Here is a 26,856-nt window from a genome sequence, read left to right on the forward strand (position 1 = left end):
ATACAGTCCCCTAACATGAATACTCCTTACAACAATCATTCTCTTTCATTGCAGCTTAAAGCCATTTGAGGCACATTTAGAAACTTTTTTTTCCTTTGCAAAGTAGTTTAGGTTCAAGCAGCCTGGCCAGTCACTCTGATTTATACGTCTGGTAATCAGTTTGGCCCATAATGCAACAGCGCTTCCCTGCAACCATAACAGTCAAGTATGCAGCTGCAACAGAGAAATGGTTTAATGATGCCCTTTTTTATGTCCCGAAAGTGATGCTTATGTTATTCAAATGTCAAAAACTGGCTGCTGTAGAAGCTTTTCTTAAAAAAAAAAAAAAAAAGATGTTTTTGCATCATATGCATATTTATCTGATTGGTTCTAACCAGTTTCCAGAATAATAGGCTTTCTATATGTTGTAAATTAGTCTCCTGGGCCTCAGATTGTTGATCTGATTTAGCTCTGGTCTTTCATTACATCATTTTAACGCATTACTGACTTGCCAGTTATAGCATTCCTCTAAGTTTTAGATGTTTCTCAAATTCAGCTCACCGACATTTAAGCCTTTTTGTGTTTTGATATACAGAGGGAGTAATTCAGCCATTTCGTTGAGCAGAAGCACATCTTAAACGCGGAGGACGACAGCCGTATCGAACAGACTTTCATCCAGACTTGCTGTTCGTTTACCTCCACCCATCTTCTCATTATCTGTGACATATTCACTGTCACTGCTTTAAAAAAAAAAAGCCCCACAGCTGCCACCATCACCATGAAATGCCATGTTCAGGATAAGGACCAATACCTCACATGTAGATAGAATAAAATCATCTTGGTCCAATCTTCCCACATCTCCTCCCTCCACATGTTTTCTGTATCCGGCTGTATCCTTTTTAAGGCTTTCCTAATAATAAATCCACTTTTCTATAAAGGCCAGATATGTGGAGCATATGGCCAATAGGATTTCCCCCTCAGATTTGGATCTCTGCAGCTCCTCCAGGCTACCACGACGCTTCTAGCTGGATGCTCTCCTTTCCTTTGGCTTTATACGTTAAATGGCTTCTCAAGGCAGTTTGTTGCACTGGATTTTATTTAAGGGGTTTTGGAAAAGGGAACTAAATTAATTTGCATGCAACACTTTTCGGAATTGTAAAAAGTTTGAAAACCACACAGTCTTTAGGTCTGACTTTACAGCCACTCTATCACATGCAATCCCAGGGCAACACCATAAAGGTTATGGTTGTAATGTGACAAAATATGAAAAAGTTCAAGGGTTAAAAATACTTTCCCATCTGAATCTGGTGCATTTATACCACATGATTCTCTATCCAACGTGACACTTTGGAGGATGTCTCAGAAGCTTAGATATGGACATTTTCATGTGATAGCCAGAGCAGAGGGGACATAACCATATTTTCTCTGCATTAAGCATTAAATGTGCAGTTGTTACAGGGGCAGATGCTCTTGGAAAGCTGCTTTTTTTCAGCTCTGGAGCCGAGCCAAAAGGACTTGTCCTGTGCACCCAAGGAGATCTGCCTAACTGTGTGTGAAGACCATCAAGGCAGCAGCCAGTGGTCTGCTTGTGCTTTTTTTAAAGTTAATCTGCAGGTGGCCAATGGCTGGTAGCCAGAGTCACAATTATGCAAACAGCTACTTGAAGTGACAGTACAAGGAAGGTGCTTTTATTTTTTTTGCATAGGAGTTTGGGGAATGTAAAGCACAGCTTCCCAGCAGGAAATCTCTGCACTAGTGATGGTTCGTGAAAACAAAACAATTCAGAATTTTTGTGATAAATACTTTACATTATTGCTCAGACCCTCATATGTTGCATCACACTAAACTCTTCCTTGTGCAATAATTCTCATTCTAAACCGACTGCTGTGTGTTTTCAAGCACACTCTGTTTTTATTTCTTATATATAACATTTGTACCAGGATTTTGTAAAGCATTTTATTTTGCTAGCAATTTATTGTACATATCAACTATTTTGTATGAAGAAAAGTAAAATAAATGAATGTTTTTTTAACAGTACATCTTCTGTTGTTGAATTAGTATTCAAGCACATGACAACCTGAGTCCAAACATTAAAAAAGAAACGCATAAAAAAACACATCCTTCATTATAAACTGACACACAAACACGTTTCTCCCCCTAAATAATGGATTGTTTCTAATGCTTAATGACTTACAGATGTGTTATTATAAAATATATTTGTGCAAACTTGAGATGATTCCCAACTTATGAATATTAACATGAAGAAAGGGGTGCGAGGATAAGGAAGTGATGAAAAGCTCGAAGGATTAAACGACGGCGGCGTAGCAGCTCTCGCAGTGGACCTTCCTGTTGTGCAGGAACATGTTGGCAAGAAGATCTCCCATGGGTCTACTACACACACCACACTGCAAGAGAAGAATATCATCTTAGGCAGTGTTGCAAGGAAAATCCTCTTACCGTTTAATAAAACCTTGACGGCGCAAACACATGCTGGAGCCTTAAAAACTCCTTAAAGGCTTTTCGTGTTTTTGCGTTCAGCATCAAAAATTTAAAAACATTTTATTACAAGGAAGATATTTGTAAAATAACACAATAAAGACACTTGTTGTGCTAGTACTCTAATTTGTAGTTAAATTAATTCACAGCAGAAAAGTCCCACTGATATTTGTTGACGTTTTGCAGCAAACAGAGAGGGGGACATTTGACCATTTCTCTTTCCATCTAGATCAGGGGTCAACAACGCGGTGCCCTCAAGGACCACATGGAGGGCCCTCAGAGTCTTCTAAATGAAAAACAACCCACCTGTGGGCTAAGTTTGAAATTTTATTTTATTCTGTTGCTCTTCTTTTTAATCATTTATAGAGATTTCAAAATGACAATGTCTAAATAAACTTAGAAATTAACAGAAACAATAAAAATATGTTAATAATGAACAAAGTTTAAGCTAACGCTAACCCTTGCAGCTCATGGGTCAGTAATGGCCGCCTTTCCTACGTCTCGGTACCCTTGAAGTGGCCTTAAAAAAGTTGGTGACCATCTAGATGGTCAAAAGTCCGGGAACTTAACAGGTTTCCTACAGGATTTAAAGATGAATCTGGTATGGTCGTGGAAGAAGATTCTTTTGTGAACCATTTCTGAGTGGGTTTGGCTCTGTTCATGATACCATGCCCTCTAACAAGGTTACCCCTGCCTTTAGCAGTGAAAAAAGAGGCCCGCAGCATCACAAATCCTTTACCATACCTTACAGGAGGCCAGAGAAGCCTTCAAAAATTATTATAATTTCGTTTTTTGCATTAATGAAATAATGCTCTCCATTCAAATAGTTTAACAACTATAACTTAACTGTATAGTTAGCCTTTATAACCCAAAGGAAAGATCATTCAATATTTATAAATCAGCTTAGAAATATAAACTTACATCTAATTGCTAGAGGCCCTAAATAAATGGACTCAAACTGAAGGTTTGTTTTTTTTTTTTATTGCAGAAGGCAAACTGTGCTAATGTAAAAAAAGCTGAATATTACAAGGCTTTAACACATATTTACCATTAGTGTCAACAGGTCTAGGGAGCGCTATAAATAACCGATACATGGGCACCATTTACCTTGAAGCACTCGGGGTGGCAGTTTATACTTAGGTGCTCGATGGTGATCTTGGCCTCGTTGCCCACCTTATTTCCGCAGTACGTGCAGTTGGACGACAGCGAGACCCTGAAGAAAAACACAGGGATGGGAACAATTTAGGCTGATCTCCTGAAATACGAGTAAATAATCCTTTGATGTTCCCACTAATGAGCTGAATGCAAGGTTGGCTCGCAGGGATTTCTGTCCCACTGTTCGCACACCGGTTGTGTCAGGAGTGGAAGAATAAATAGGTGAGAGGAGACGGAACTTCGGCTTAAAGCTGGTTTTAAACTGGAATTTGTGTTGGTGCATGGATTAGGTGATAAGGGTGACTGAGAGGTTGATGTCTAACAACACGACGCTCTGTTGGAACAAGATCAGTGAGAGTGAGCTTACGTAAAGGAAAGTAAACACACTCAAAGCTGAGAGCAAGCAGCTCAAAGCACTTAAATGGTGAGATTTAGCCCTGTCAGTGGCATATTGAGGCGCAGAAGGGGAAGAATGGCAGTGAAAGGGTGAAATAAATACTTTTTATATTAGATTAAAATAAATAAGTAAAACTCCAAGTAAGTAACGCAGTGGAAAACACAATCTCTGCATTAAATGCTGTAAAGTCTCTACATGTGAGCATGTTCTGTTTGTTTTTAAATGCATACCATGGAGAGAAATATGTACTGAAGAGGACTAGGGCCGCTGAAAAATAAAATTACCTGATTTTTAAATATTATTTCAGTTTAGTATGTTTAGTATCTCAGAATAATCTAAGAATTCTGACTTTTTTTTCATTGTCAGTATACAGTCAGAATTCTGAGATTAAAGTCAGAATTCTAAGAAAAAAGTCAGAATTCTGAGATTAAAGTCAGAATTCTGAGATTAAAGTCAGAATTCTAAGAAAAAAGTCAGAATTCTGAGAAAAAAGTCAGAATTCTGAGATTAAATTCAGAATTCCGAGATTTTTTTTCCCTACTTGCTTTGATTCTGTTTTATTTTCATGTATTTTAATCATGTAAAGCACTTTGCATTGTCTTTGTACTGAATTGTACCATACAAATAAATTTGCCTTGCCTTGCCTTAAAGTCATAATTCTGAGATTAAAGTCAGAATTCTGAGATTAAAGTCATAATTCTGAGAAAAAAAGCCAGAATTCTGAGATTAAAGCCAGAATTTTGAGATTAAATTCAGAATTTTGAGATTAAAGTCAGAATTCTAAGAAAAAAGTCAGAATTCTGAGAAAAAAGTCAGAATTCTGAGATTAAATTCAGAATTCTGAGATTTTTTTTTCCTACTTGCTTTGATTCTGTTTTATTTTCCTGTATTTTAATCATGTAAAACACTTTGCATTGTCTTTGTACTGAATTGTGCTATACAAATAAATTTGCCTTGCCTTGCCTTAAAGTCAGAATTCTGAGATTAAAGTCAGAATTCTGAGAAAAAAAGCCAGAATTCTGAGATTAAAGTCAGAATTCTGAGATTAAAGTCAGAATTCTGAGAAAAAAAGCCAGAATTCTGAGATTAAAGTCAGAATTCTGAGATTAAAGTCAGAATTCAGACTTTTTTCCCATACTAAACTGAAATAAAATGTAAAAATCAGTTAACTTTTTTTTTCCAGTGGCCCTAATCCTCTTCAGTAAATATGTGCTTGTATTAGTTACAACCAAAACAAATAAAGGTGCCAGTAGAACACACCTAACTTGGGTTTAATTTTCTTCTCTCAGATGTTGGACAAATCAAACAGTGTGGCCTCATTGTACCTTTCTGCAGATACTCTTCATTTGAACAATGAGATCCTTCTGATTCTATTTAAACTCACTGCGACATTAGCTTTATGTTAGAGGAGCACATTTCAGCAAAATCCTGCTGTGGTAGCTGAAGCTCTTTCCTTAAATGTCACATTAAAGGTGGAGAAGGTTTCGAAACAAAGGTTTCTATTTGATGTTATAAACCTTGGGTTTTAACAGGGGTTCATACCCTTTTAAATCCCCTTTATTCTTATTCAGTCTGAGTCGTTAAAATAATTTTTGTGAGGGGTGTATTACCTAGTGCTGCTGGAAAGACTGTATCTTGATGAATAATCATCTGACCAACTGGGGGGGAAAAAAGCAAAAATTACCATCAATATTTTCACAGAAGTGCTTCAATAAGCATTTAGTAAAACAATAATTAATCTTACCTGTTGAGGTTGTCCATGGGATTTAGCACAGATGTCTCGCTGGTGGAATCGACATATTCCCGCACATACACAAAAGGCCTAAAAGAGATGCAGGAAACAAAAAATAACTTAAAATTGGTAGAAATCCTCATTTAGAAGGAGGTTTCTCTGTTTGTAAAGATGCTAACTTTTTGGTATCCGTTTCGGGTGTTGGAACCCGTCGTTCCTCCTCTGCTGCAGCCGTGGAGTACCTCGCTGACCTGCAGATGGAGAGCAGCAGCCTAATTGTCATCTTTTACTTTAAAATGACAGGAGTGTGAAGGGCCATGGGACCTGTCACAGGAAGAATTGCTTCATTTTTTTTACCACTTCTTGTTAAGGGCAGCCATTTAGTGTGGTCGAAAGTGTAAGAATGATGACTCTAATACATGTCATCAATCTGACATGTGGAGGCCCAATAATTAGAGGAAGGGAGCCAAATGAGGGCAAACTGAAAGACAATGGGAGTGCTGATCTCTGGTTGTTGAATGTCAGATAGATGGATCTGTTAAAGCTGAGTTTGCAGGCGACTCTAACGCCTGAGTGGAAAGTTTAGCAGCTGTTTTCCCACAGGGTTCAGGGCTAAATCTGGTTAGCTAAAACACTGGAGTCACATAAAGGGATCAAATCAGTTCAGGCAGACAAGAATAATAAAAAAAAAAATATTCAGAATCCTTTAACCTTTTACCAGTTTGCCAGATTATAACACAAAGAAATGTTGAAATAGATTGATGAATATTTCAATATTGATGAATTTTTTTCACAACTAAAAATCTGAAAAGTGTGGAATGCATTTTCATTAATTCTCCAAGCTGATACTTTGATACTTCTTGGTTCTTTTCAAAACATATCTGAAGCTTAGTCAGATTGGATTAAGACTTTCTGTGAACAGAAATGTTTAAAATGTGCTAAATTGTCAGATCTTAAATAAGGGTGCATGTTTAGAGCTAATTCACTGTTGGGGGGAGATTCTCCATCCCGATATCAAACCATTTGCAAACTAACAGTTTTTCTTCCTGCCCCAACCATCTTCACACATCATGATGTTTCATCCAAGGTTTTGTGCATTTTTATGTTCTTTTAGATGCAAATTGAATTTACAAAAAAATGGTGTGTTTTAAGCGTGGAATATCGTTTTATTTAACAAACATTATTCCTGGCCGGTCAGCTGTGTGTCCACAGATGTTCTCTATCAAAAGCAGTAAAAGGGGAGAGGTGAGTCTATACTTAGATTGAATAATAAAAATGATGTACTCTGATTATAAGATGATTCATGGGATTCAATTAATATCAAAACAACCGTAAAGATATCCTGCTGAATGCACACCCACTCGTGTCAGATTTTTCTTTTTTCAATAAAACACTTTCAAGTTTGTGGTTTTAATAATGTAGGACAAAATACAAACAAATTCAAGGGTTGTGAAAACGTTTGCAGCAAAATCTGGATCTTTGATTTGATTTTCTTGTCCTAAATACATTACATTACTTATTACAGCACTTACTGCAAGTCATAAAGCTGAGGAAGAGCAGATTAGGACTGCATGCAGAAGCACATGCTAAGAATTTAGATAGGAATAAAAGATAAAAAGCTCCAGCTAAGATGAGTTAAGGATAAACATCCGGTGAAAGCATCCTTGCATTATGAAGTCTGACACTAACAAGATCATAAACTTACTGATCCATAGCGGGCTCCGGCTCATTTTGTATCTCCCTGGAAAGTGAGTAGAAAAAAAACAACATATCAAACTTTTATTATCAGCCACAGCTGTCAATAAGCTTGGACGCAATCCAGCAAGGAGGAATTCTGCAGTTTTTATAAGGCGATGATGAAGCGTCTCTCTCTCTCTCTCTAACTCCACCCAGGCCAGGCCTCGGGTTTATTGAGCAGGTCTGCTCTGTTTCTCCTCCTGTGCTGCAGTATTGCCTCAGCATCTTTCATCCACTTCATTTTTATTGCAATCGTCACGTATAAAGTCCCCCTTTTTAGGCCCAATGGTTTCACCTCTTAAAGCATGACAGATATAAGGTATTTTTCCAAACCTGACAGTGGTAACGGTGATTGTCTGAGGTTCCTCAGGGCTGCAAAACAGGAGAAATGTGAAAATTTGAGATTAGAAATATTTGAGATCTTGTCATGGTTTTGGTTATGTTGTGCTTTACTTTGCTCGTTGTTTTCTAGTTTTATTGGTTTAATTCCTATTTTGTTGTAACTTCTAGATTTATGTTAGTTCTCATGTTTTTCTGTTGTCCTCTGTTGTCCTCTTGTGTGTGTTCCTTTCCCCTTGGCTCCCTCGTTGTCTCCTCACACCTGCTCCTTGTCAGCTCGTTAGCCCTCCCTTTGTCTCTGTCAGCTATTTCTGCTCTCCCTCTGCTCTCACTCTTTGTTGGTTCCTCTGTTGTTGCTGGTCCTGTCTTTGCTGTAGTCGTCTCCCCTTGGCTCCTTCTACGTGTTTTCCCTTGAAGTCTCCATGCTTCTGGTCTGTTACATTTTTAGTTGGATTTCTGGACTGCCTTTGTTAACCATTTTTCATTAAAACTACGTGTATTCACCTCTGCCTCTGCATTTGGGTCCTCCAAACCACAACCAACCTTGACAGATTTTCATTTTCTATTTCAACTGATTTCAGTTCTGTTCTTCAGCAAATGATTTGCACACATTGAACTTTAGGATACAACTTTAAAAAAGGGTAAAATGGTAAATGGCCTGTACTTAAATAGGACTTTTTCAGGTCAGAGACTTGACCAAAGCGCTTTATATAACATTCAGTTATTCAACAATTCACGCACACAGTCAAACACTGATGGTGCCCTGGGGCTCACTGACAGAAGCAAGGCTGCCGTACACCAGCGGCACCAGTCCCTCTGACCACCATCAGTAGGAAATGTGGGTGAATTGTCTTGCCCAAGGAAACAACACTGAAAGCGGAAGCTGGGGCTTGAACTGACAACCCTGCAGTTGCAGGGTAAACTCCTTTTATATGATGCCACTGTCGCTTGATTGTGTATTTCATTATCTCATTCTTCATAAACAATACCTGTCTTCCTCCTCCTCCTCATCCTCCTCTCCTGTCGAGACGGTATAAACAGTGGGCGATGTCCATCTATCCCATGGTGAGTCATTCTCAGAGGATCTAGATCACAAACAGGGATGGGACAATAACATGAGTGGATTCATATTGTATGTTTGTTAAAAAAGCAGAGCAGGGTTACTGAAGCCTGGACCTGTTTGGCACAGCTGTGAGGGGAAGGTAATAACAAATACCTGACCTATTTTCATCAGCACCGGTGCACAATAACTTCCAGCTCAGAGAGTAAATGCTGTAAAAGCATAGCTCCTCCACCGCAGTGAAATGAAACGAGGTTACTGGGATAAAAGGAGCCAATGTGCACCTGGAGCTCATAGTAAAGCAACAGCTTACTTCTTTTCAAACATGATCAGTGTCTCTTGATTTTCTGCCTGGTCCTCTTTCTCCGGTTCTTGACTGAGGGAGAAACGGACATACATTGAAAGGATTTTAGCTGGTAATGAAGACAGATCAGAGGAGAGAATGAATGGAGACTAGTGGAGCATGCTACATCCAAACAAAACTTGTCCTCACCTTTCCTCTGTGTTAGTCTGCTGAGGGATTTCCCATTCGGTCATCCAGGACCGCTGAGAACTGCAGAGAGAGACAAACTTTAGATTTATGTTTCTCAGCCTGTGTTGACTGCTTTTAGTGGTAATCAGAGGAACATTTGGTATTCAAAATGTGCAAGATAAATACAAAGACAAACTGAGATGCAGAGATGAAAAAACACCAACAGCCAAAATAACATGTATTTCAGTTGCATTGATATCTGCTCCTTTAGAAAGGTCCAAAAACAGCTAAAAATATAGAAAATGGCTGGTGTAAACCCAGCTACCTTACATAAACATCTAGAGTCAGGAACTAAACATGGGAATGATACTAAAGCAGCCTTAAAGAGAAAGTTCAAGGTTTTTGCTGTTCTGTTTTTAAAATCTAAGCTCTTATTGTACCTGCAGCATATATCTCTTTGGATTTCCTATCTAAAATCCAGATTAATTGGTCCAGTCGGATGATATTACGTTAATCCCTGAGGCAGTAGGTTGTTTAAAAAGCAGCCATTGATTATTTGAACACGAGATGGAGATAGAAAGCAGAAATCTTTTTGTGTTTTAAAAAGGTACTAAGAACAACAACAACAAAAATCATCAAGGATTTTTGGTCAAAATATGCAAAAACTTAACATACTTAATACCTTTTCTTTTTACACTATTTTACCTGTACTTTATATTTGGTATTCTGAAGAAGAGCTTTACTTTTTGTGATTCTCAGCAGATGTTTTTCACACAGGAAGCTTATTAGTGTTACACTTCCTCCAACCTCTATTTCCCATTTCTATTAATGGTGATAACCAGAGAGGTATCTACTGCAGGTAAAATATCATCTTCTCATAAGGTTTTTAAAAAATCTCATACTTAAAGATTCAACTATCTTTTATGTTTTCCGATTAAAAAGCTCAAAGTCCATGTTAACTTCTGCATGGCTGTCCTGAGCCGATGATCTGGATTTTTGGTTGTGTCAAGTGTTCACTTGGGATTTTCAGATACACTTTGATTTGTGTCATTCACGGTTTTCTAATCAGTTTCATTTGCATTTAGTGTTATTTAAGTTATTTTCTAGCTGTATTCAAGCCATGTTAGCCTTGGTTACTCTCCTTAGCTCCCTTCTAGCTACTTTTGTCCATACATGCTCCCAGTTAGTTGATTACTCCATTCATTGTTCTGTTTTCCATATATACTCCTCCTCTGCAGCTACTCTTTGCTGGGTTCTCTGTTTTTCCCTTGGGTCCCTGATTTATCATTTCTGGATTTATGCTTCTGTTACCACCACCTTTATCTGTAAATTTGCAAGAAACCATCTCTGACTCTGTTTCTGCATTTGGGTCCTCTACTCAAACCTCCACTCCTCTGCTGACACATGGCTAGATGAGCAGCAGAAGATAATGATTTTTTTTTTCTGTAAAAGATTTTTACTTTCAAACTACATATAGCTTTATTTGTACTATATGGGGTTGTATTTTTGTGAAAAATATAATAACATACAGACATTTAAAAAAGGAAAATTAAGTGTTTTTAACATTTAAAGCAGCCTTAATTCTGATATGTTCTGATGAAAAAATGCAACATGTAATATGTTCATAACCCTTAATAGTGCTGCGACAAGTGAACATATTTTTGTTCCGGGCTTCAAAAATCTACCTTTGGTGGTGGGCGTTGTTTTAAAATATTTGAAAACCTCTATTTCCTTCATCTAAACTCCTTTTCCTTTCCTCCTCTATTATTTGGCCATAAATATATTATACGGTTATGTGCAGTATCATAACTGTTTGCATCAGAATTGTTACTGTTCATGCAATAAAAAATAATCACAAAAAGCAGCTAAAAGAGAAAGCAAACCTTTCAGACTACAATAAAACATGGATCTTTGGGGATTTTCTCTTTTATGTAATCATTTATTACAGAGCTGCAGGTGAAGCTTAAAATTTTAATAGGTAAAAAAGACAGTTTTCCTTGTGTTAATCCTATTATCTGGCAACCAAACTGCACCTTGCCTCTCGCACAATGAATGAAAGGCGAAACCATCCAAAAATGGCTGCGTGAAAGAACGGGTGTGAATGAATTCTTAATTTAATGAATAAAGCCGACTATCAGACTATGCAACAGCTAGAGCTCACATCAGATGTTTCAGATGTTAACTATGTCTGTCTGCTAGTGTAACAGATAGATAATTAAGACCTAAACACAATGAAACAAAAGCAATAAATAATGATCATTTACAGGTTAGCTGTAGGTGAAGTCATTTCTGGATTTGTGCTTTTCGTCTCCTCCTCTGGTGTTGCAGAGCTGAAAGATGAAATTTAAAATAATAAATAACAGCTGCTAGTAGAGCATATTGACAGTTGAAACTGCGCTACATCTCCAGAGTGATTGCTGCCAGTTATGAATAAAGATGATTACATCAGGAGCAGCAGGTTTAGCAATAAAGACATTGTGTAGCAACATGATGGTGTCACAGCAACAAACAGAGGTTTGGGAGGGATTTGGAGAATCTTTTCCCTCACCTGTTGATGGAAACATCAGCGATGGGCTCAAGCAGGTCAGAGGGGCTGAATGGGAGGGAAAGTGGCTCATAATCAGACACCGCTGCATTATGCATGCCAAGATGCTATCTGGCTGGCTGGAAGACAGTCGCAGCGCCAAACCAATATGATTACCTGTTATGGGATGCGGTCCCCATCGGATATGGATCAAACGGATCAGCCGAGCTGAAAAACAATTTCACACTGATTTCACTCTCAATTGTCAGCACGGCCCTGTCTTGTGTCTGAGGAATTCTGATCACATTGGCTCATAATGGAAAGATTCAATGCAGTTTGAATGGTAAACAGAAACGGAGAGAGGGCAGAAGGCTGGGACTCGTTCAGAATCCGAATCTGGATGTCTTTAGCAGATGGAAATACAGTCGGATGTATACTACACACTTTGGTTCAGTGAGAAATTACATTATTTTTTTTTACCAAAGTTGTCTGGTTTTTGTCTGGCACAAATATTAATTCACAAATTTTGGAATTCAATCATTTGATGCCAACAAACTTCCATGTATTGTAGTCGGATTACATGTGGCACCCCAGTGAAAAGTTGTACATAAAGGTAGTGAAGTGGGAGTTGTGGGATTTATGTGTTTGATTTTTTTCATCAAATAAAACAAAAAAGTTCTAAAATGAGGCTTACACTGGTACCAGCACCTCCTGATTCAATACTTAGAAAATCTTGACAAGTTTTCTTAAGTAGCTCGATTTCAGTCAGATTGGATTTCAAATATTTGAAAATTAGTTTTTAAGTCTTGGCAAAAATAAAAATAAAAATCCCAAATGGCTTAAGTCTTAGGTTCTATTTAGACCAGCAGTCTGCAAGCTTTATGATCACAAGAACCGTTCTTTCCTTCAGTCCAACTGAGTAAAAGTTATTCAGAGTTTTTTTCTTAAGAGTATATTAAGGTAGCACAACTTTGGATAAATATATCCTCAAGACATGCACTAATTTTTCATTAATCACAATTTTTGGCAACAAAATAGGATTCATTTCTTCTATTGGAGGCTGATGTTTGTGGAAAATAAAATAGTTTCTAACAGTTTGACAAGAAAAACAGACAAAAACATTATCAGAGTTCATTCTCTGACAACAATTCAGAGTATTTACCCAACAGAAAAGTTTAAACATTTTGCTAAAGCCTGCAGTATTTCTTTATTGTATCTATTATCAAAATAATGCAAATTGTCGTTTGTCATTAAGAGCCACTGCACAAAGTCCAAACAGCCACAGGTTGCTTCTTCTACTTGTTTTTATTCTGCTTTTATTTTCCTTCCTTTTTATTAATTCACGTAAATCATAATTGCATGGTTGGTTTTTAACCGAAATGCGCTATTTAAATAAACCTGCCTTGCTTTGAAAACTAGTTGCAGCACAGCTGGGAGGTGATACTCCTGGTTCCAGCCTCCATGCGCATCCTCTAGTGTTTTTTTTCTTCTTTATTTAGAGCTGCCCAGTGTTTAGCACCATCCATCTTCCAATCAGCTCTGGGATGTCCTGTCAGCAGCTCCCTCAGAGTTACCATGGCACTCACAACTTTATTTAAACTGAGGCTGAATAACACACAGGTGGACCCTGTTTATTTATGAAGTGGCATCTTTAGACAGGTGGCTGCCCTAGATTTTGTTTAGGGGAACACACTTTTGAGAGTTTTACATCTATATTCTTCACAGTTATACTCTACCTTGTATTGGTCTAGAACATAACAGCCTAATGAAAATAAGGAAAAGAAAGAGGGGGTAATACCTTGATTCTGGGACTGTAGTTGTAACATCTGGGCTTGATGTATCACCATGGTCCTCTTGGCTGGATGTTAGGAGGACATTAATGTAAGAATATGAAAGAATGGCATGGTGGGAATCAAGAAAAAAAAGGAAAACACAGGGCAAGCAAAGGTTAGTGTTGCTGTTCTCATTCAATATTTTCATCGCTAGTCCATTAGGAAAGCCTGAAATCCACTGAACTATTTAACGAGCATGCAGACTGTCTGAATATGCGATTTGGCTTCTTTTCATGTGCGCTCTTTGTCAGGAGTAATCACAGCTTTGGTCGTTACAGAGTTATGACTGTGGGACCGCAGACAGAGCCGGCATAAATCATTATGTTGCATATCGTACTTCTCAGAAGGAACAGCTCTGCACCGATAGATAATTGTTTAAGAGCAGCCTGTCATCTCCCGCTACCTTTGTGTTTCCACGGCTGTCTCATCCGTCTGCTCCTCCTCCTGCTGCGGCATGCTGAGGCTGGTGGAGAGACAAAAAGAAAGCAGAAATACTAATCAGTACAGAGCACTCTCTTCTATTTCTGTACACACATGCAGATAAAAAAGAAAAAAGAGGCTTTTAAAGTTTCAAAGTCATTTCATTCAGGAATATGAGCCTTTTGGTGCTGACACAGAGCAGTAGATCAAACTCTGCGTTTGTGATAAAATTAATCTCATAAATCAGGGTTGCTTGTCTTCTTTATCTATGGTAATAAAAAAGAAACTCCTGACAGAAGAAGAGGGTAAGATTGAGAGTGTGAGGCTTTTCTCACCTCCGTGCCTCTGTGTGCACCATAATGACATCATCTGCCATAAGATCCAGGGTTTCAGATGTCTTCACAGGACTGGACTCACTATAGGCAGACATTACGCAAAAAGTCAAAGGGAGAGAAGAGTTTGGGAACTTCATCTGGGGTAAGTTAAGGTGATGCTTTGCTTGCTTCTAACAAAGGAGCTATAGATTTATCACTGAAGGGAGACTAATTCTTCAAATGAGTGTGGATTAGAACTTCTGAGGGGATAAAGGCCCTTTTTTGTACCTGCCAAGTCCGCCAAGCAGATCCAGACTCCAGCGTCCCGGGCTGGATGGAACAGGCTCTGCTGGTTCTTCTGGGCTGCAGAAGCAGAAAGCAAGAAGTTGATGAACCAAGAGGGAATTTTAAAGCTCATATAAGCTGCTTGACAGAAAAGTGACTTTATGGGTGGTGCAACAGTGCCTCCTTGTGGCTAATATTCAAAGACTCTTCCTAATTGCACAATCAGACAAAAAAAGTGTTTTTTAACCAACCCATCACTGAAACCCAGGAGATCTCCTGTTATCGGTTCGCTATCTCTGAGTGTTGGCTCCTGTTCAGCACTGCAGAGACATGCAGAACACAAAAAAATATAAATAAATAAAAGTAACAGTTCAGCAGGTTATTAAAGCACATGGTTTGGCTGGAAAGCACACACATCTCTTTAGCAAATGTGTTTGTATCACGTTTAATCAAATGTAATTTGGGGACTGTCTTGTGGGGATATTGTTTAAGGCACCAAAAAAAGGAGATGTGATTTGTTCTGTAATTACTCTGAAATGAACACAACAGAAATCAGATCATGTTGGTGTTTACGCCAGCCACGCAACAGCATGAGTGAGGCGGTTATTGATTTTGTTTACCTGTCCTCTGGGGTGGGACTGTCCGCTGGGCCTCCTTCTTCCTCTGCCAGATCTGGCTTGTTGTAATCAGTGCTGCGAGGAAAACAAACTCAGGATCAAACAGTAAAGTGTTGGGGCTGTGGGCATCAGTGTTAAACTGAGAGGGGCTTTATTTTTAATCAACGAATGTTTAGGGGCTGCTTTCATAATGTTTGTTTTTTCACATGAATACCTGCTGTTCTTTGTGTCCAAAGAAAGGAGGGTATCGGACAAAGCAGCAAGCGTGTCAGAACTGGAGCTATGGACATAAATGCACAAGAAAAATGTTGAATGTTGAATTCAAAACACAAAAGAATGAAGTTTAAACAAACAGAGATACTTGCTATCACATCTGGAGGAGGGCTTTGTATAAAAACATAGTAAAAGGTATAAAGGTAAATCCCAAACAACCAATATTGTATAATGCAGTTAAAGATGTTACATTACTGTTTAGTACCGGGAAGTTTCTTGCAAATTACAGTCGAGAAAGCAAACTACCAAACAACTGATCAAAAGCATTTTTACTCTATATTCCAAAGTGGTGCATTGAGTGTAAAGTAATGGTTGTTGCTTTAAGTTTTTGAAGACGAAGCAGCATTTATTTTCTTGTTTCGTGGAAATGTTCAATTTCTCCTATCTAACAGGCTTCTGCTCCGACTTGTCATGTAACGGGTTTCAGATTAAAAATATGTAATAAAATCATAAATAATGATGAGGACCAGTTTGTGATGTTATGAAAAAAGTTATCTGGAATCTAATGGAAAATAATTAAAAGTTTGAAACAACAGAAAAATGTCTTTCATTTAGTCTGCAGCCAGACACATTGATCTGACAAATTGATCTTAAAAACTATAGCATTTTCATCACTATTAAGGCTTTTGGGATATCCAATAAAAGCCTTACCAGTTGCAAAATGTTTCTTTAAGAGATTAATATGAGATTTTAAAAAAAAAAAAAGGAAAAGAGGATATTGCAAAGGTTTTGCTGCATCTTGTTTGATTGGTTCAGGAGGATGTGGATGGTTTCCCAACAATTCTTGTTTGTTAGCCAGTAGTTTCAATGCAAAAACAATATTAAGTCTAATGAAGGACAGCTAGTCATAACTGTTATTGAAATACCTGAGAACATCACACACATGCAGGAAAAAGGAAACAGCATAGTTCCTTGAACAAGTCTGACCTTGGTTCTGCAGATGGCTCAGGCTCTAGTTGTAGTTCTGGACTAGATTCTGGTTCAGGCTCTACTTCTGTTTCAACTTTAACCGCTGACACAGCTTCTACTTCAATTTCAGCTGGAGTTTCATCTTGGGGCTCTGATTGCTCCTCTGGTTCTAGTTCTTGCTTCTGTTCAGCTTCAACTTTAACCTCTGGCTCAGGCTTTTGTTCAACTTCAGGTTCTGTTTCTACTTCAAAAACAACTGCAGTTTCAAATCTATATAGGGGTTCTTGTTCTTTCTCTGGTTCTAGTTCTTGCTTCTGTTCAGCTTCAACTTTAACCTCTGGCTCAGGCTTTTGTTCAACTTCAGGTTCTGTTTCTGCTTCAGTAACAACTGCAGCTACAAATTTATCTAGGGGTTCTTGTTCTTTCTCTGGTTCAGGTTCAGGTTTAGTCTTCACCAAAAGTTCAGTCACAGGGCCTGTAGGGACCGGTGCCACAGGAGCAGGAGAAGCTGCAGTAGGAGCTGACCGTGGTACTGGAACTGGCGGTTCTGTGACAGTTGAGGCAGGAGACTCTAAACCAACTGAATTCTGGGCAGGGGAGGTTTTTGATGCAGGGAAAAGTTTGAACAGGGGAGTTTTATCCTCAGGTTGTGGTTCTGTGGAGACTAAGTCAGTGAGCGCCTGGCCAGCGGCGTTTGTTGCCTCATCTCCAACTTGCTCGGACGGAGAAAGGGGTTCTTTTTTCACAGGCTCCGTTGCCTTTGGATTTAGAGCCTGATTTATATCAGATTTCTTCACAGTGTTGTTGACTCTGTAACCACAGAAATGATGAACTGAACCAAGGGAAGTAATTCAGCACATGCACTAATTCTGAAACATGAGGCGAGACTCACGCGGTCCGGGCTTTGGGTGTAGGAGCAGAGGCAGCAGATGTGGGAGGAACAGCAGGGGAGGGTGCCTCTGTGTTGGCAGGTGCTGGAGTAACAGCACCTTCGCTTTCATCATCAACAACCTCCACTCTGCATGCATACACACAAATTAGATGTAGATATCACAACCAAAAAGGTTATTTTTAGCCCCAGGTTAAAAGTTATATAAAGAATATTTCACCTTTTGGCCACAAATGAAGGAATGTTGGTGGTTAAAGATGTGTCAGGTGATGTCTCTTTAGCCCTGAAGTTGTAAAGATAAAGATATTGGAATATGCTTGGCTTTAAAAAGAAAAACAGGTTAAAACTCATAACATCCGTTAGTGACAAAGCAGAAGTCATACATACTCGTATAGTTTAGCAGCAGACAGAACGTAGGACCGCTGTTTGGCTGCTTTTGGCTTCATAACACTAATGGCAGCCTCCGTCCTGCACAATAAGTCAACCTTGAGTTAATGGAAGGGTTTCCGCTCAACATTAGGCTTTTCAGGGTCAGCAGAGTCTTACCGTTTCTCCTGTTCTTCAGGGCTAAGCTGGCCTTCTGGGTTTTCTGAGGTGTTTCTCACTATATGAGGGGCTCTATGGAGCAAAAGCACAAACATAAACCACATGAAAAAAAAAACTTCTCAGTGAGATGCAAAATGTTATCTTCAGTCCCTTTTTCTTCACTTACATTTTCCTGTAGGCCTCTGAGGGTTTTTTAGTGAAAATTTTCGGTTTGCTATGATATAAAAAAGATTAATTTCAATAGATTTGACAATCAGATTTCATTATGTAATTAAATGTTCTGTTTCTAGAGTGAAGATGCTTTTACCTGGTGCCATTAGAGGGCGCAGTTGAAACAGGCTTGTCTAGTTTAGTAAAAACACCCCTGAGGGAAAAATAAGAACGTTATTAACATTAAAATATATGTTGCATTAATAAATCCACATGTTAATACAGGCACATCCCAGTAAATTAGGCAAGAAATTGATTTTTAAATGTTTTTTTTTAAAGGTACAGGTATGTCTAAATACTATGCAATATGTGGACTATATTCTTAAAAAAAACATAGATAACATGGTCACCCAAAAAATCACTGATTGTGGAAACTTTTCACTGAACTTCCTGCAACTTTGAGTCTTTTCCATCACACCCACCACCACACTGTGGCAAATTATTATTTTTTTTTAAATGCAAAATACAGTTTGAAAGAGAGAACTTCAGCGCCTTTCCACCTTGGCTAATATAAGATAATTCTGACGTCTCAAGTACAGCGTTTTCTTAATTTAGGGACATGGTTCCTGAACTTTTCCTCATTCTGTTTGCAAAAAAATTTTCTATGGTTGAAAAAATTTAAGTAAACTAAAGCAAATAATCTTTAAATAATGCATACCACCTTTAAAGATGAATTGCTTTATTTGACTTTGTTAAAAAATTCAACATTCCTATGAATGATAATAATAATAAAAAAAACTTAAAGTATACAGTCGATTTTTCTTCAGGTTAATTCTACAACGCTCCCCTGTAATTAGGGAATGCAAGAGTTTCCCTAAATCATTTGATTAAAAATTAAAAAGTCTGATTTAATCTTTACTGTCTATTTACGGAAACGGTTTAAGTTATTTCTCCTACCTGATGAGGTATCCTTGTGTTGCCGGTTTACTAAAAGTCAAAACAGAGATTTGGTGAAATGAAGCATAAAAGAAAAACATGTAAATCAACAATATAAATCTGTGACCATACTGATACAATGGTTTTACCTCTCGCTGTCAGAGTTTACTGGTGGGGGGGTGGATTTTACTGGTGAAGACACTGGACTTGTTTCAATGGGAGCTCCGTTCAGTCGCCTGGCTCTAACTTCTGCCAACCTGTACAGATTGTTTTTTTTTGTTGTTGTTATTGAATGACTTGGCAGCTGATGAGTTGGACAGGAACGTTTGAAAATATATTTTTTCTCTTACCATGGCTTCTCCTCCTCCTGAGTTTCAGGCTCGGGTTCGTTTCTTTGCTGCAGCCAGCTGCCATCTCCCTTCAGCTTTGTTCGTACTTTGGTGGTGCGAAGCACAGCTGCTCGGTCTCCAGCTGGGACACAAACAGGAAGAAATATGAGTTATGACATGCATTGCAGGGTGCATGGTCATTACATTCTAGTGTGTGTCCACTATTGGCATCTCCAACACATCCTATCCTAGAAATTTAATTGAAACATTCTTAATTAATGTCAATTTGACAGTATAAAAACAAAATTCTATCTACACCAAGCACATACGTTAATAAATGTAATTAATAAATGTAATTTCAACACATTTAAATCAACATAATATGTTGGTAACACTGTCTATATATTGTTTTGTTGGCTGGAAGTTAGTTGCCTGACAACCAGGACATGGATTACTGTTAGTGACTTTCAACCATTGTGTTTTGTCTGACAAAAAATTGGGTTAGATAGGTTTATGTTGATATGTGTGAACTAGATAATCATAGTAAAAGAACCGCTATAAGACTTGTGTTATGTCTTTTCTTAATAAAAAAGCTCTTAGCCACAGTGCTAAATCCGACTTGTTAACCCTGACTTACAAGCTGCCATAAACTGAATGACTCGATGTTCCAATTTTCTGAGGACAGTCTCTATTTAATTAAATTAGTTGAGTGGTAATTTCTATTGTAAATGTAAATCATCCTATTCTGTTGGCAAATCAGATTTAATGAAGGGAAAATTACACTTTATTCAAGAAAATGGCTCTACTCAGATTTTAATTTGTGCAGTGTTTGTTTTCAGTACAGCGGCCATAACAGGAGCTGTGTAACAGGGGCACCGGCCCCTCTTAGCCCCTGTCTGGAACTGCCATGTTGGAATCTGTTTTGTTTTTACTGAAGATATGTTCCAAATGCAACATAAAACAAGGTTTTATTAAACAGAAAAACAACAGGCATCTGAGAGGTGGCTGCAGGATGAGTAAGAGAGAGAAGATCATAACAGGATGACTTGTAAAGCACTGCCTGCAGTGTCAGCAAGGGTTACTCCCAGGAGAGATGTTACAGAACTAACCAGCAACCTTTATTTTAATTATTATCAGAGCTATTTATATGTAGTTTTGGCTTATTTATAATAGTGATAAATGTAAATAATTGTGTCGTCTACTCAGTTTGGACATATGAGAGTTGCTCCAAAATATACAATAAAATAAAAGAGCCAGTTATGTGAAACCCATGATAGAGGGACAGATCATGACCTGGTTAAATGTGCATTTCTTCTGTTTACCTGCTAGCTTCAAATAAAAGTAATTGTTTTTGTTTTCTTTTTCCAAGTATAGCTGTTTTTAGCATCTCATTAGCTATGAAAACAAGCTATTAATAACAGAAACATTTGTATTTTACAAGGATGTTCCCTGTTTTTTCTTATAAAAATAATCAACTTCTCAGTTATATCTGAAAGAAAGAATAGTGGAAGTGATAGAAGAGGAGAGATGATGCAGGAAGGAAGGAACAGATGGGAGAAGAGTTAAAGCGAGGGAAGAAAAATAAACTGATGGAAAAAAGAGTGAAGGGAGAAACAGGAATATTAAAGCAAAATAGCAGAAAAAGCTAATATGTTAAAAAAAGAGGGAAGAACATGATCAAGACTGACTAAATGCATGAATGCATGACCCACCGCCCCTACTATATTAATATTTCTCTTACTACTTTTTTCTTTATACTCTTACGAAATGCTAACAACAATCATCCCTGCTGTTACACTTGAATTTAAAGAGTAAAAACAAACAAGCTGTACTGTTACAGATTTTTTATTTCATCTTAAAAATATTAAATTATATTCTATTGCTGAGTTGAAAATCCCTGGATTTAATCTCAGAAATCTGGTCACCTTACAATGAACTGCATATCTTACAAGGGTTTACCTGCCTGTTTGAACAGGTGTCGTTTTATTCCTTTAACACAGCTGTTTTGTTTTTTTTTTCTTTTTTTTTTAACATGCATGACAAAAAAAATGATGAGTTTATTTAATATATACCAAGAATAGTGGTTTGGGATTTTAAATATATGCCATCATCCTGATGTTTATCAGCTATAGATTGTACAGATGCTTTCTCTTTTGTATGAGAATATAAAAAACAATCAAATCAAACCCAGCAATACTCTCTGCTGTGTTTAAGTTTAACCACATTTTTAGAAACTATGTTTTTCAAAGAAATCAAATCATTTTAATGCATTTTCTTGAAATTTACCTGATTTATTTGTTTTAAAACTTGCAATCATCTGCTTAAAAACAAATTTACCAGTCAGGTCTAACAGCTATTTTTCTTTTAAACTAGTTTTAAATTTAATAGTGACTACAAAGATTTCATTAGTAATCCATTCCTTCCTGTTTCCCTTGGGTATAAATTTGATACGACACAGAGCCCTCTGTGGAAACCACCAGAAAACATTCAAGAAGCCCAAAGCCAAAAAATGCATTTGCCTAAACAAAAAAGAGGAATGAATAGGAGATAGATGTGTAGGATCCAAGTTTATTTTACCACCAATTCAATGAGGATGTAAGTAAGAAAAATACATTTTTAAATCTAACTATTAGAGAAAGGCTGAGAAGAGTTTTGTCTTTTTATCTAATTTTATCCCAGTTTTCATCAGTTGTCTGCTACTAGTATTTAGAAATCAATTTGGACTTGATGATATATGAATTTTCCAAGAAGTCAGAAATTTTGAACAAAAAACAGGGTTAGGGTTTCAGGAATCACTTTGTTAGCGCTTTTCAATTGGTCTCATTGGACTAATAGTCCATATCGCAGTATAAATGTCTCTGAACCCCAGTCGGCCTCAGCAGATGGCCGCTCACACTGAGCCTGATTCTGCTGGAGGTTTTTTCCTGTTAAAAGGAAGTTTTTCCTCCCCACTGTCCCTACAAGCATGCTTAGTGTGAGGGGTTTCAATCAACTGGTTTTCCTTAGATAGAAAACTTTGAATCAATTTAAATGCATGATCTGGTGAACTGAAAAGGGCCTTCAGATGACGTGTTGTGAATTGCCGCTATATTAATAAAGTGAATTCAATTGAATTGAATTGAATTCAATCACCCGCTAACAAACATAGATATGATATTTTGAAGGATAGCTACATCTTCTTAAGCAAACTAACCAATAATAATTAATCCCTTTTTCCAGGAAACAGTTGATTAAATTGAAAACATGAAAGAGTGATTTAAACAAAGTTTAAATGGTAGCAAACATTAGTTTTCTTTCTAATGTTTGCAACCATATTTATGGGTTCTCAGCATTTTTATTAGAATAGAATAGAAAATCCCTTTATTGTCCCACAATGAGGAAATTCTGGTGTTTACAGAAATAAAAAGATTATAGAAAATAAGGATGGTCACACAAATATGGACCTTGGCAAAATGTTTAAGAATAACATACTAGTGATAAATATAAACAAGAAAATACTGTACTGTAAAGGGTTTTGTTAATAACATTGTCTAGTTTGATGTGTTTTAGTGCAGTATATTGTTTTAGAGCTGCTTTTTTTATTCATGAAACAAAATGGTTTGCTAATTTCTGATGTGAACTGAATATGCAAACGGAAGCAGAGACAGAGGATTGACGGAATTTAACCAAAATGTGAAAATTAGGGATGGGGCGATGCTCAATACTCAGATAAATAACAATATTAACATTTAAAGATACAGTGCCTGTTCAGTGTTAATCAGACTACAATCATTATAATATGGGATTTTCAAACCTTGAGGAAAGATAAAAGCTGTAACCCTAACGATTTTTACGGGGTACATGAAGTCTTAATATGCTAAATTGAAACAGTGACAGAACGACTCTCCCCAGCTCAGCACAGAGGGGCGATAACATCAGATTTTATTGTAGGAGGCACATTGTATCATAATTAGATCACATTAATTGGTCTTCTCACCGTTTGACATGTTTCTCCTGGTGGGATCTCTGTTCTTTCCCCTACAGACGGCCTGGAAAATACATCAGCGAGAAACATTAGTGAAGAGAAAGTGTATTATCAGCAAACCGCTTATCTTAAAATGAGCCAACTTTCATGGTATGTCCCCTCCCCAAAAAGGCTGTCAGGAATTTCTTACTCTCATCCTTCAAATATGCAGATCATCCTGTCCTACTACTTGCCTAAATATACTTCTATGGCTTACATGTGAATGAACACACACATAGTGAGTGATATCTCATATCATCAAAGATGGATTCTGGTTTCCTACTTGGAAATGAGTCGATCCCAGGGTTTTATTTTGGATTAGAAAGCAACCTGTTCAGAGGTAAAAATCAACGCCCCAGGAAATTATTAGAAAAAAGAAAATACAAGTTAGAGACTGTTTCCTTATCTCAAAGAAGCTTATGCAAAAATAAGGGGCATTCAGCCAGGCTGAGAATGCAAATATTAACAGCTAAAACTCCGTAGGCTCTTAGTTTAGCCCTTCTAGAGCAAGTTGAGCAAATATTTCTCAGGACTGTTTCCCTGAATAAAAAAGTGAGACCAAATGGATAAAGGATGTTAATCCTGGCAGTCCACACATGATAAATCATTAATGAAACACGGCAGCTTTTAAAGAAAAGCCCTGAACATGAGAAACGGCTGAAACAAGTGGGCAAACAGAGTTAATTATCCGTTTAAACTGGCAAACATTCACACAACATGACTAATCCAGCGTCCCATCACAACAAAACAGTTAAGATTATCAGTTAAATCATATTATAAACAAGTCCCAGTGAGATTACATACCTGTTCTAACCTAATGTCCAACAAGGCGATGTCCACACAGCTGAGTGTGGCCGGTGTGAGAAAAAGAAATGTCTTTCGTTGCTGACAGGTGTCTCAGTAAACCAACAGGTACGGGCGTGAGCTCTAACAAGCCCAGCCAGTCAAGGAGGGTGGACATGGGGTGGAGCAGTGTGTGTGTGTGTGAGTTGGTGTGTGTTTATGTGTGTGTGTGGCAGAGGTTGCTAAGAAATGTTTTTTTTTTTTGTTTACCACATCTGTGTTTTGTTCTAGAGAATCAGCAAGCATGTACCTGTCCTGCAGGTGGAGGACGATCAGTTCTTCAACCTGAGTGAAAGGTGACAGGGAAGAGGAGGACAATGTGCAGAGCGTGGCATTCATAAATGAGGCGAGTGGCAGCAATGTCTCCTGTGGGGAACAATCGTGTCATGCTCTGCGGGGCCCGAAACCCCGGGAAGCAAACACACATCATTAAAACAAAATCAAGAGAAGCTCACAGAGCTGAGCCCAGAAAACAAAAACATTAAGACTTGATTTATGGTGCCATCTTCTGTGGCGTCTTGAACACTTATTTTATATTTAAAAACACAAACTTTGAAATCTTTTTTTTTTTTTTTTGGCATTTTGCTGGATTATAAAGGTCAGTTTAGATAGGGGATCGCAGAGCCTATTGTAAACAAAACGTTTGCTCAGACTGACTGAGTTGGTGTTTGTTCAAGAGAAAGGCAAGAAAAATGAGATCAGGTTCCCTGCAAATGTCATGCAATTTCTTCCATAGATGAAAACAGTCAGAGCAGGGAAATCAACCAGAAACCCTGCATGTTAGCTGCCAAAATAAACAGTCAGACAATCGCACATATTAGACTTCTGCATGGATGCAGCAGCGTGTCACAGTAACAGAAAAGAGGAAATTTAAATCTGTGAACCAAGGTTTCGCTCTGGTTAGCAGAGCTACACATATTATCCTCCCTCTTTTTCCTTTAACACCAAACCAGTCGGACGGCCTTGTCTTGTAACTCTGACTTCACGAATGAATCATTAAGGTGCTGCTGGCGCAGAATTAAAATGAGAATGCAAAGTATCTGAACTTCACTCCCTCCTAAATTTCACCACACCAAGAATAGGAATGGAGACGATGGCATCAGAAATGGTAGAAAACCTTTATTCTGGTTTCCTGCTAAAGTTCAGCTCCTTATCTTTTCTGATTTTATCTTTTTTTTTTTTAGGTTTTATCCCCTCATAAAAAATATAATGGTTATATTATAAAAAAAATAAACACAGTGAAAATACCTCTTAATCTACGTTGTTTAGCGAAATTCCTCAAATAGTTTTCTGCCGAGTTGTTTCTCATGGGAGAACATCCTGGTGGAGCAAGTCTCAGAGAGGACAGGTTTTGTCTGTTTTCTTTTAAACTGAAAGGTTTGTTAATGTTTATCTAAATGAATTTGGGGCCAAAATCAACATGACATCAGAAATGATCAGTTCTTGTTCTGGAGTTTAAGCTTTAACCAGATTGATTTTTTTTTTCTACATTTCTTCTTCTTTAGATTAGATTGGATTTATTTTGGAATTTTGTATACACATGTATACAAAAAGAAGTCTCATTTAAAACAGCTCTAGACAATTTCATTTTTTAAAGTGCAGCCTTGAAAGCAGTAAAATACAGAACTAACTTCTCATACCTTGAAATAATCCCTTGATAAGGGACTTATTACTTTTGTGTTGGAGTTGGGTTTATTGTCCTGCACTGGAAAAAAATCCAAATCTAGATAAGTCATTTTTTCTTAAAATAAGTGCATTTGTTCTTGGATTGAGGAGGTAAAAGAGAGATTTTGCCAATGGAACAAGACAACTTTTCCACTTTAAATAAGAAAATACAATTGCATTGTCTTATTTCAAGTGTATATTATCTAATTGTCTTATTTTAAGAGTAGAAATACTCATTCCATTAGCAAACTATCTAATTTACCTACTCAAATTGAGGGTAAATAAACTTAATTTAGGAAATTTTAACTTATTTCTAGATTGTTTCTTCCAGTGTGGAAGGTGTTGCTGCAGCAATAAAGCCACTTAACTAATAGTAACATGGATACCACTGCTACTTTATCTGTATGTAATTGAAATCCTTGGAACTGTCATATATAGCCTGAAAACAGTCTGATTATTATGAGGTTCCCCTTCAGTCTAACTGAAAGTTCCTTTTTTTCCTCTCTCAGTGGTGAAACAGCTTATACAGACAACCAGAACACATGCTGAGTTTTTGAACACTTGGTCAAAGTGGAAAAAACGTCCATCACTGATAATTGTTCTGTTTTGCGTTGTTTTTTTTTTTTGGTAAAATCACTGGTTTATAAATAACTATCCTGTAAATAATGTGTCATAAAGGGAACGTATTTAGTCTTTCACATTTCCCAAGGTTGGACACATTAATGGAAATTGCACCTCCTGCTCTGGATAATCTGGTGCCCTGGCTACTGCTTCTTTAGCTCAATCTGCAGGTTTTCTAATGTATTTATTGTTGGTGGAGCTGATATCGCCTATAGTGAATCATTTCTGTGTTGATTAGGCCATAGCGTATGCCTTGGATCAATGTTCTGTTGACAGATTATGACAAAGTGTGTTAGCTGTGTTTTAGCTTCTCCGCCATGCTCAACAGCTGGC

General features: G+C 37.6%; 1 protein-coding gene across 1 annotated transcript; it reads right to left on the reverse strand.

The window, feature by feature from the left end:
- Positions 1 to 1,774: 1,774 nt before the first annotated feature.
- Positions 1,775 to 24,328, reverse strand: LOC107089050 (zinc finger protein 185-like). The gene is made up of 32 exons (XM_015381572.1): positions 24,199 to 24,328; positions 23,368 to 23,419; positions 19,413 to 19,533; positions 19,212 to 19,319; positions 19,084 to 19,113; positions 18,284 to 18,340; positions 18,143 to 18,190; positions 17,977 to 18,048; positions 17,818 to 17,898; positions 17,651 to 17,713; positions 17,434 to 17,559; positions 16,560 to 17,351; positions 15,574 to 15,639; positions 15,363 to 15,434; positions 14,994 to 15,062; positions 14,746 to 14,820; positions 14,479 to 14,559; positions 14,127 to 14,186; positions 13,690 to 13,749; positions 12,069 to 12,119; positions 11,916 to 11,960; positions 11,632 to 11,697; positions 9,389 to 9,448; positions 9,209 to 9,271; positions 8,825 to 8,920; positions 7,830 to 7,868; positions 7,465 to 7,500; positions 5,939 to 6,010; positions 5,772 to 5,849; positions 5,638 to 5,685; positions 3,583 to 3,688; positions 1,775 to 2,384 (listed from the first exon to the last, which is right to left on the reverse strand). The coding sequence occupies exons 2-32, from the start codon at positions 23,375 to 23,377 to the stop codon at positions 2,286 to 2,288; spliced, it is 2,850 nt and encodes a 949-aa protein (XP_015237058.1). The 5' UTR covers positions 23,378 to 23,419; positions 24,199 to 24,328; the 3' UTR covers positions 1,775 to 2,285.
- Between the last annotated feature and the right edge of the window lie 2,528 nt (positions 24,329 to 26,856).

This window comes from Cyprinodon variegatus, unplaced genomic scaffold, assembly GCF_000732505.1.
Source record: "Cyprinodon variegatus isolate N-32 unplaced genomic scaffold, C_variegatus-1.0 Scaffold236, whole genome shotgun sequence".
In the NCBI taxonomy this organism is placed as follows: domain Eukaryota; kingdom Metazoa; phylum Chordata; class Actinopteri; order Cyprinodontiformes; family Cyprinodontidae; genus Cyprinodon; species Cyprinodon variegatus.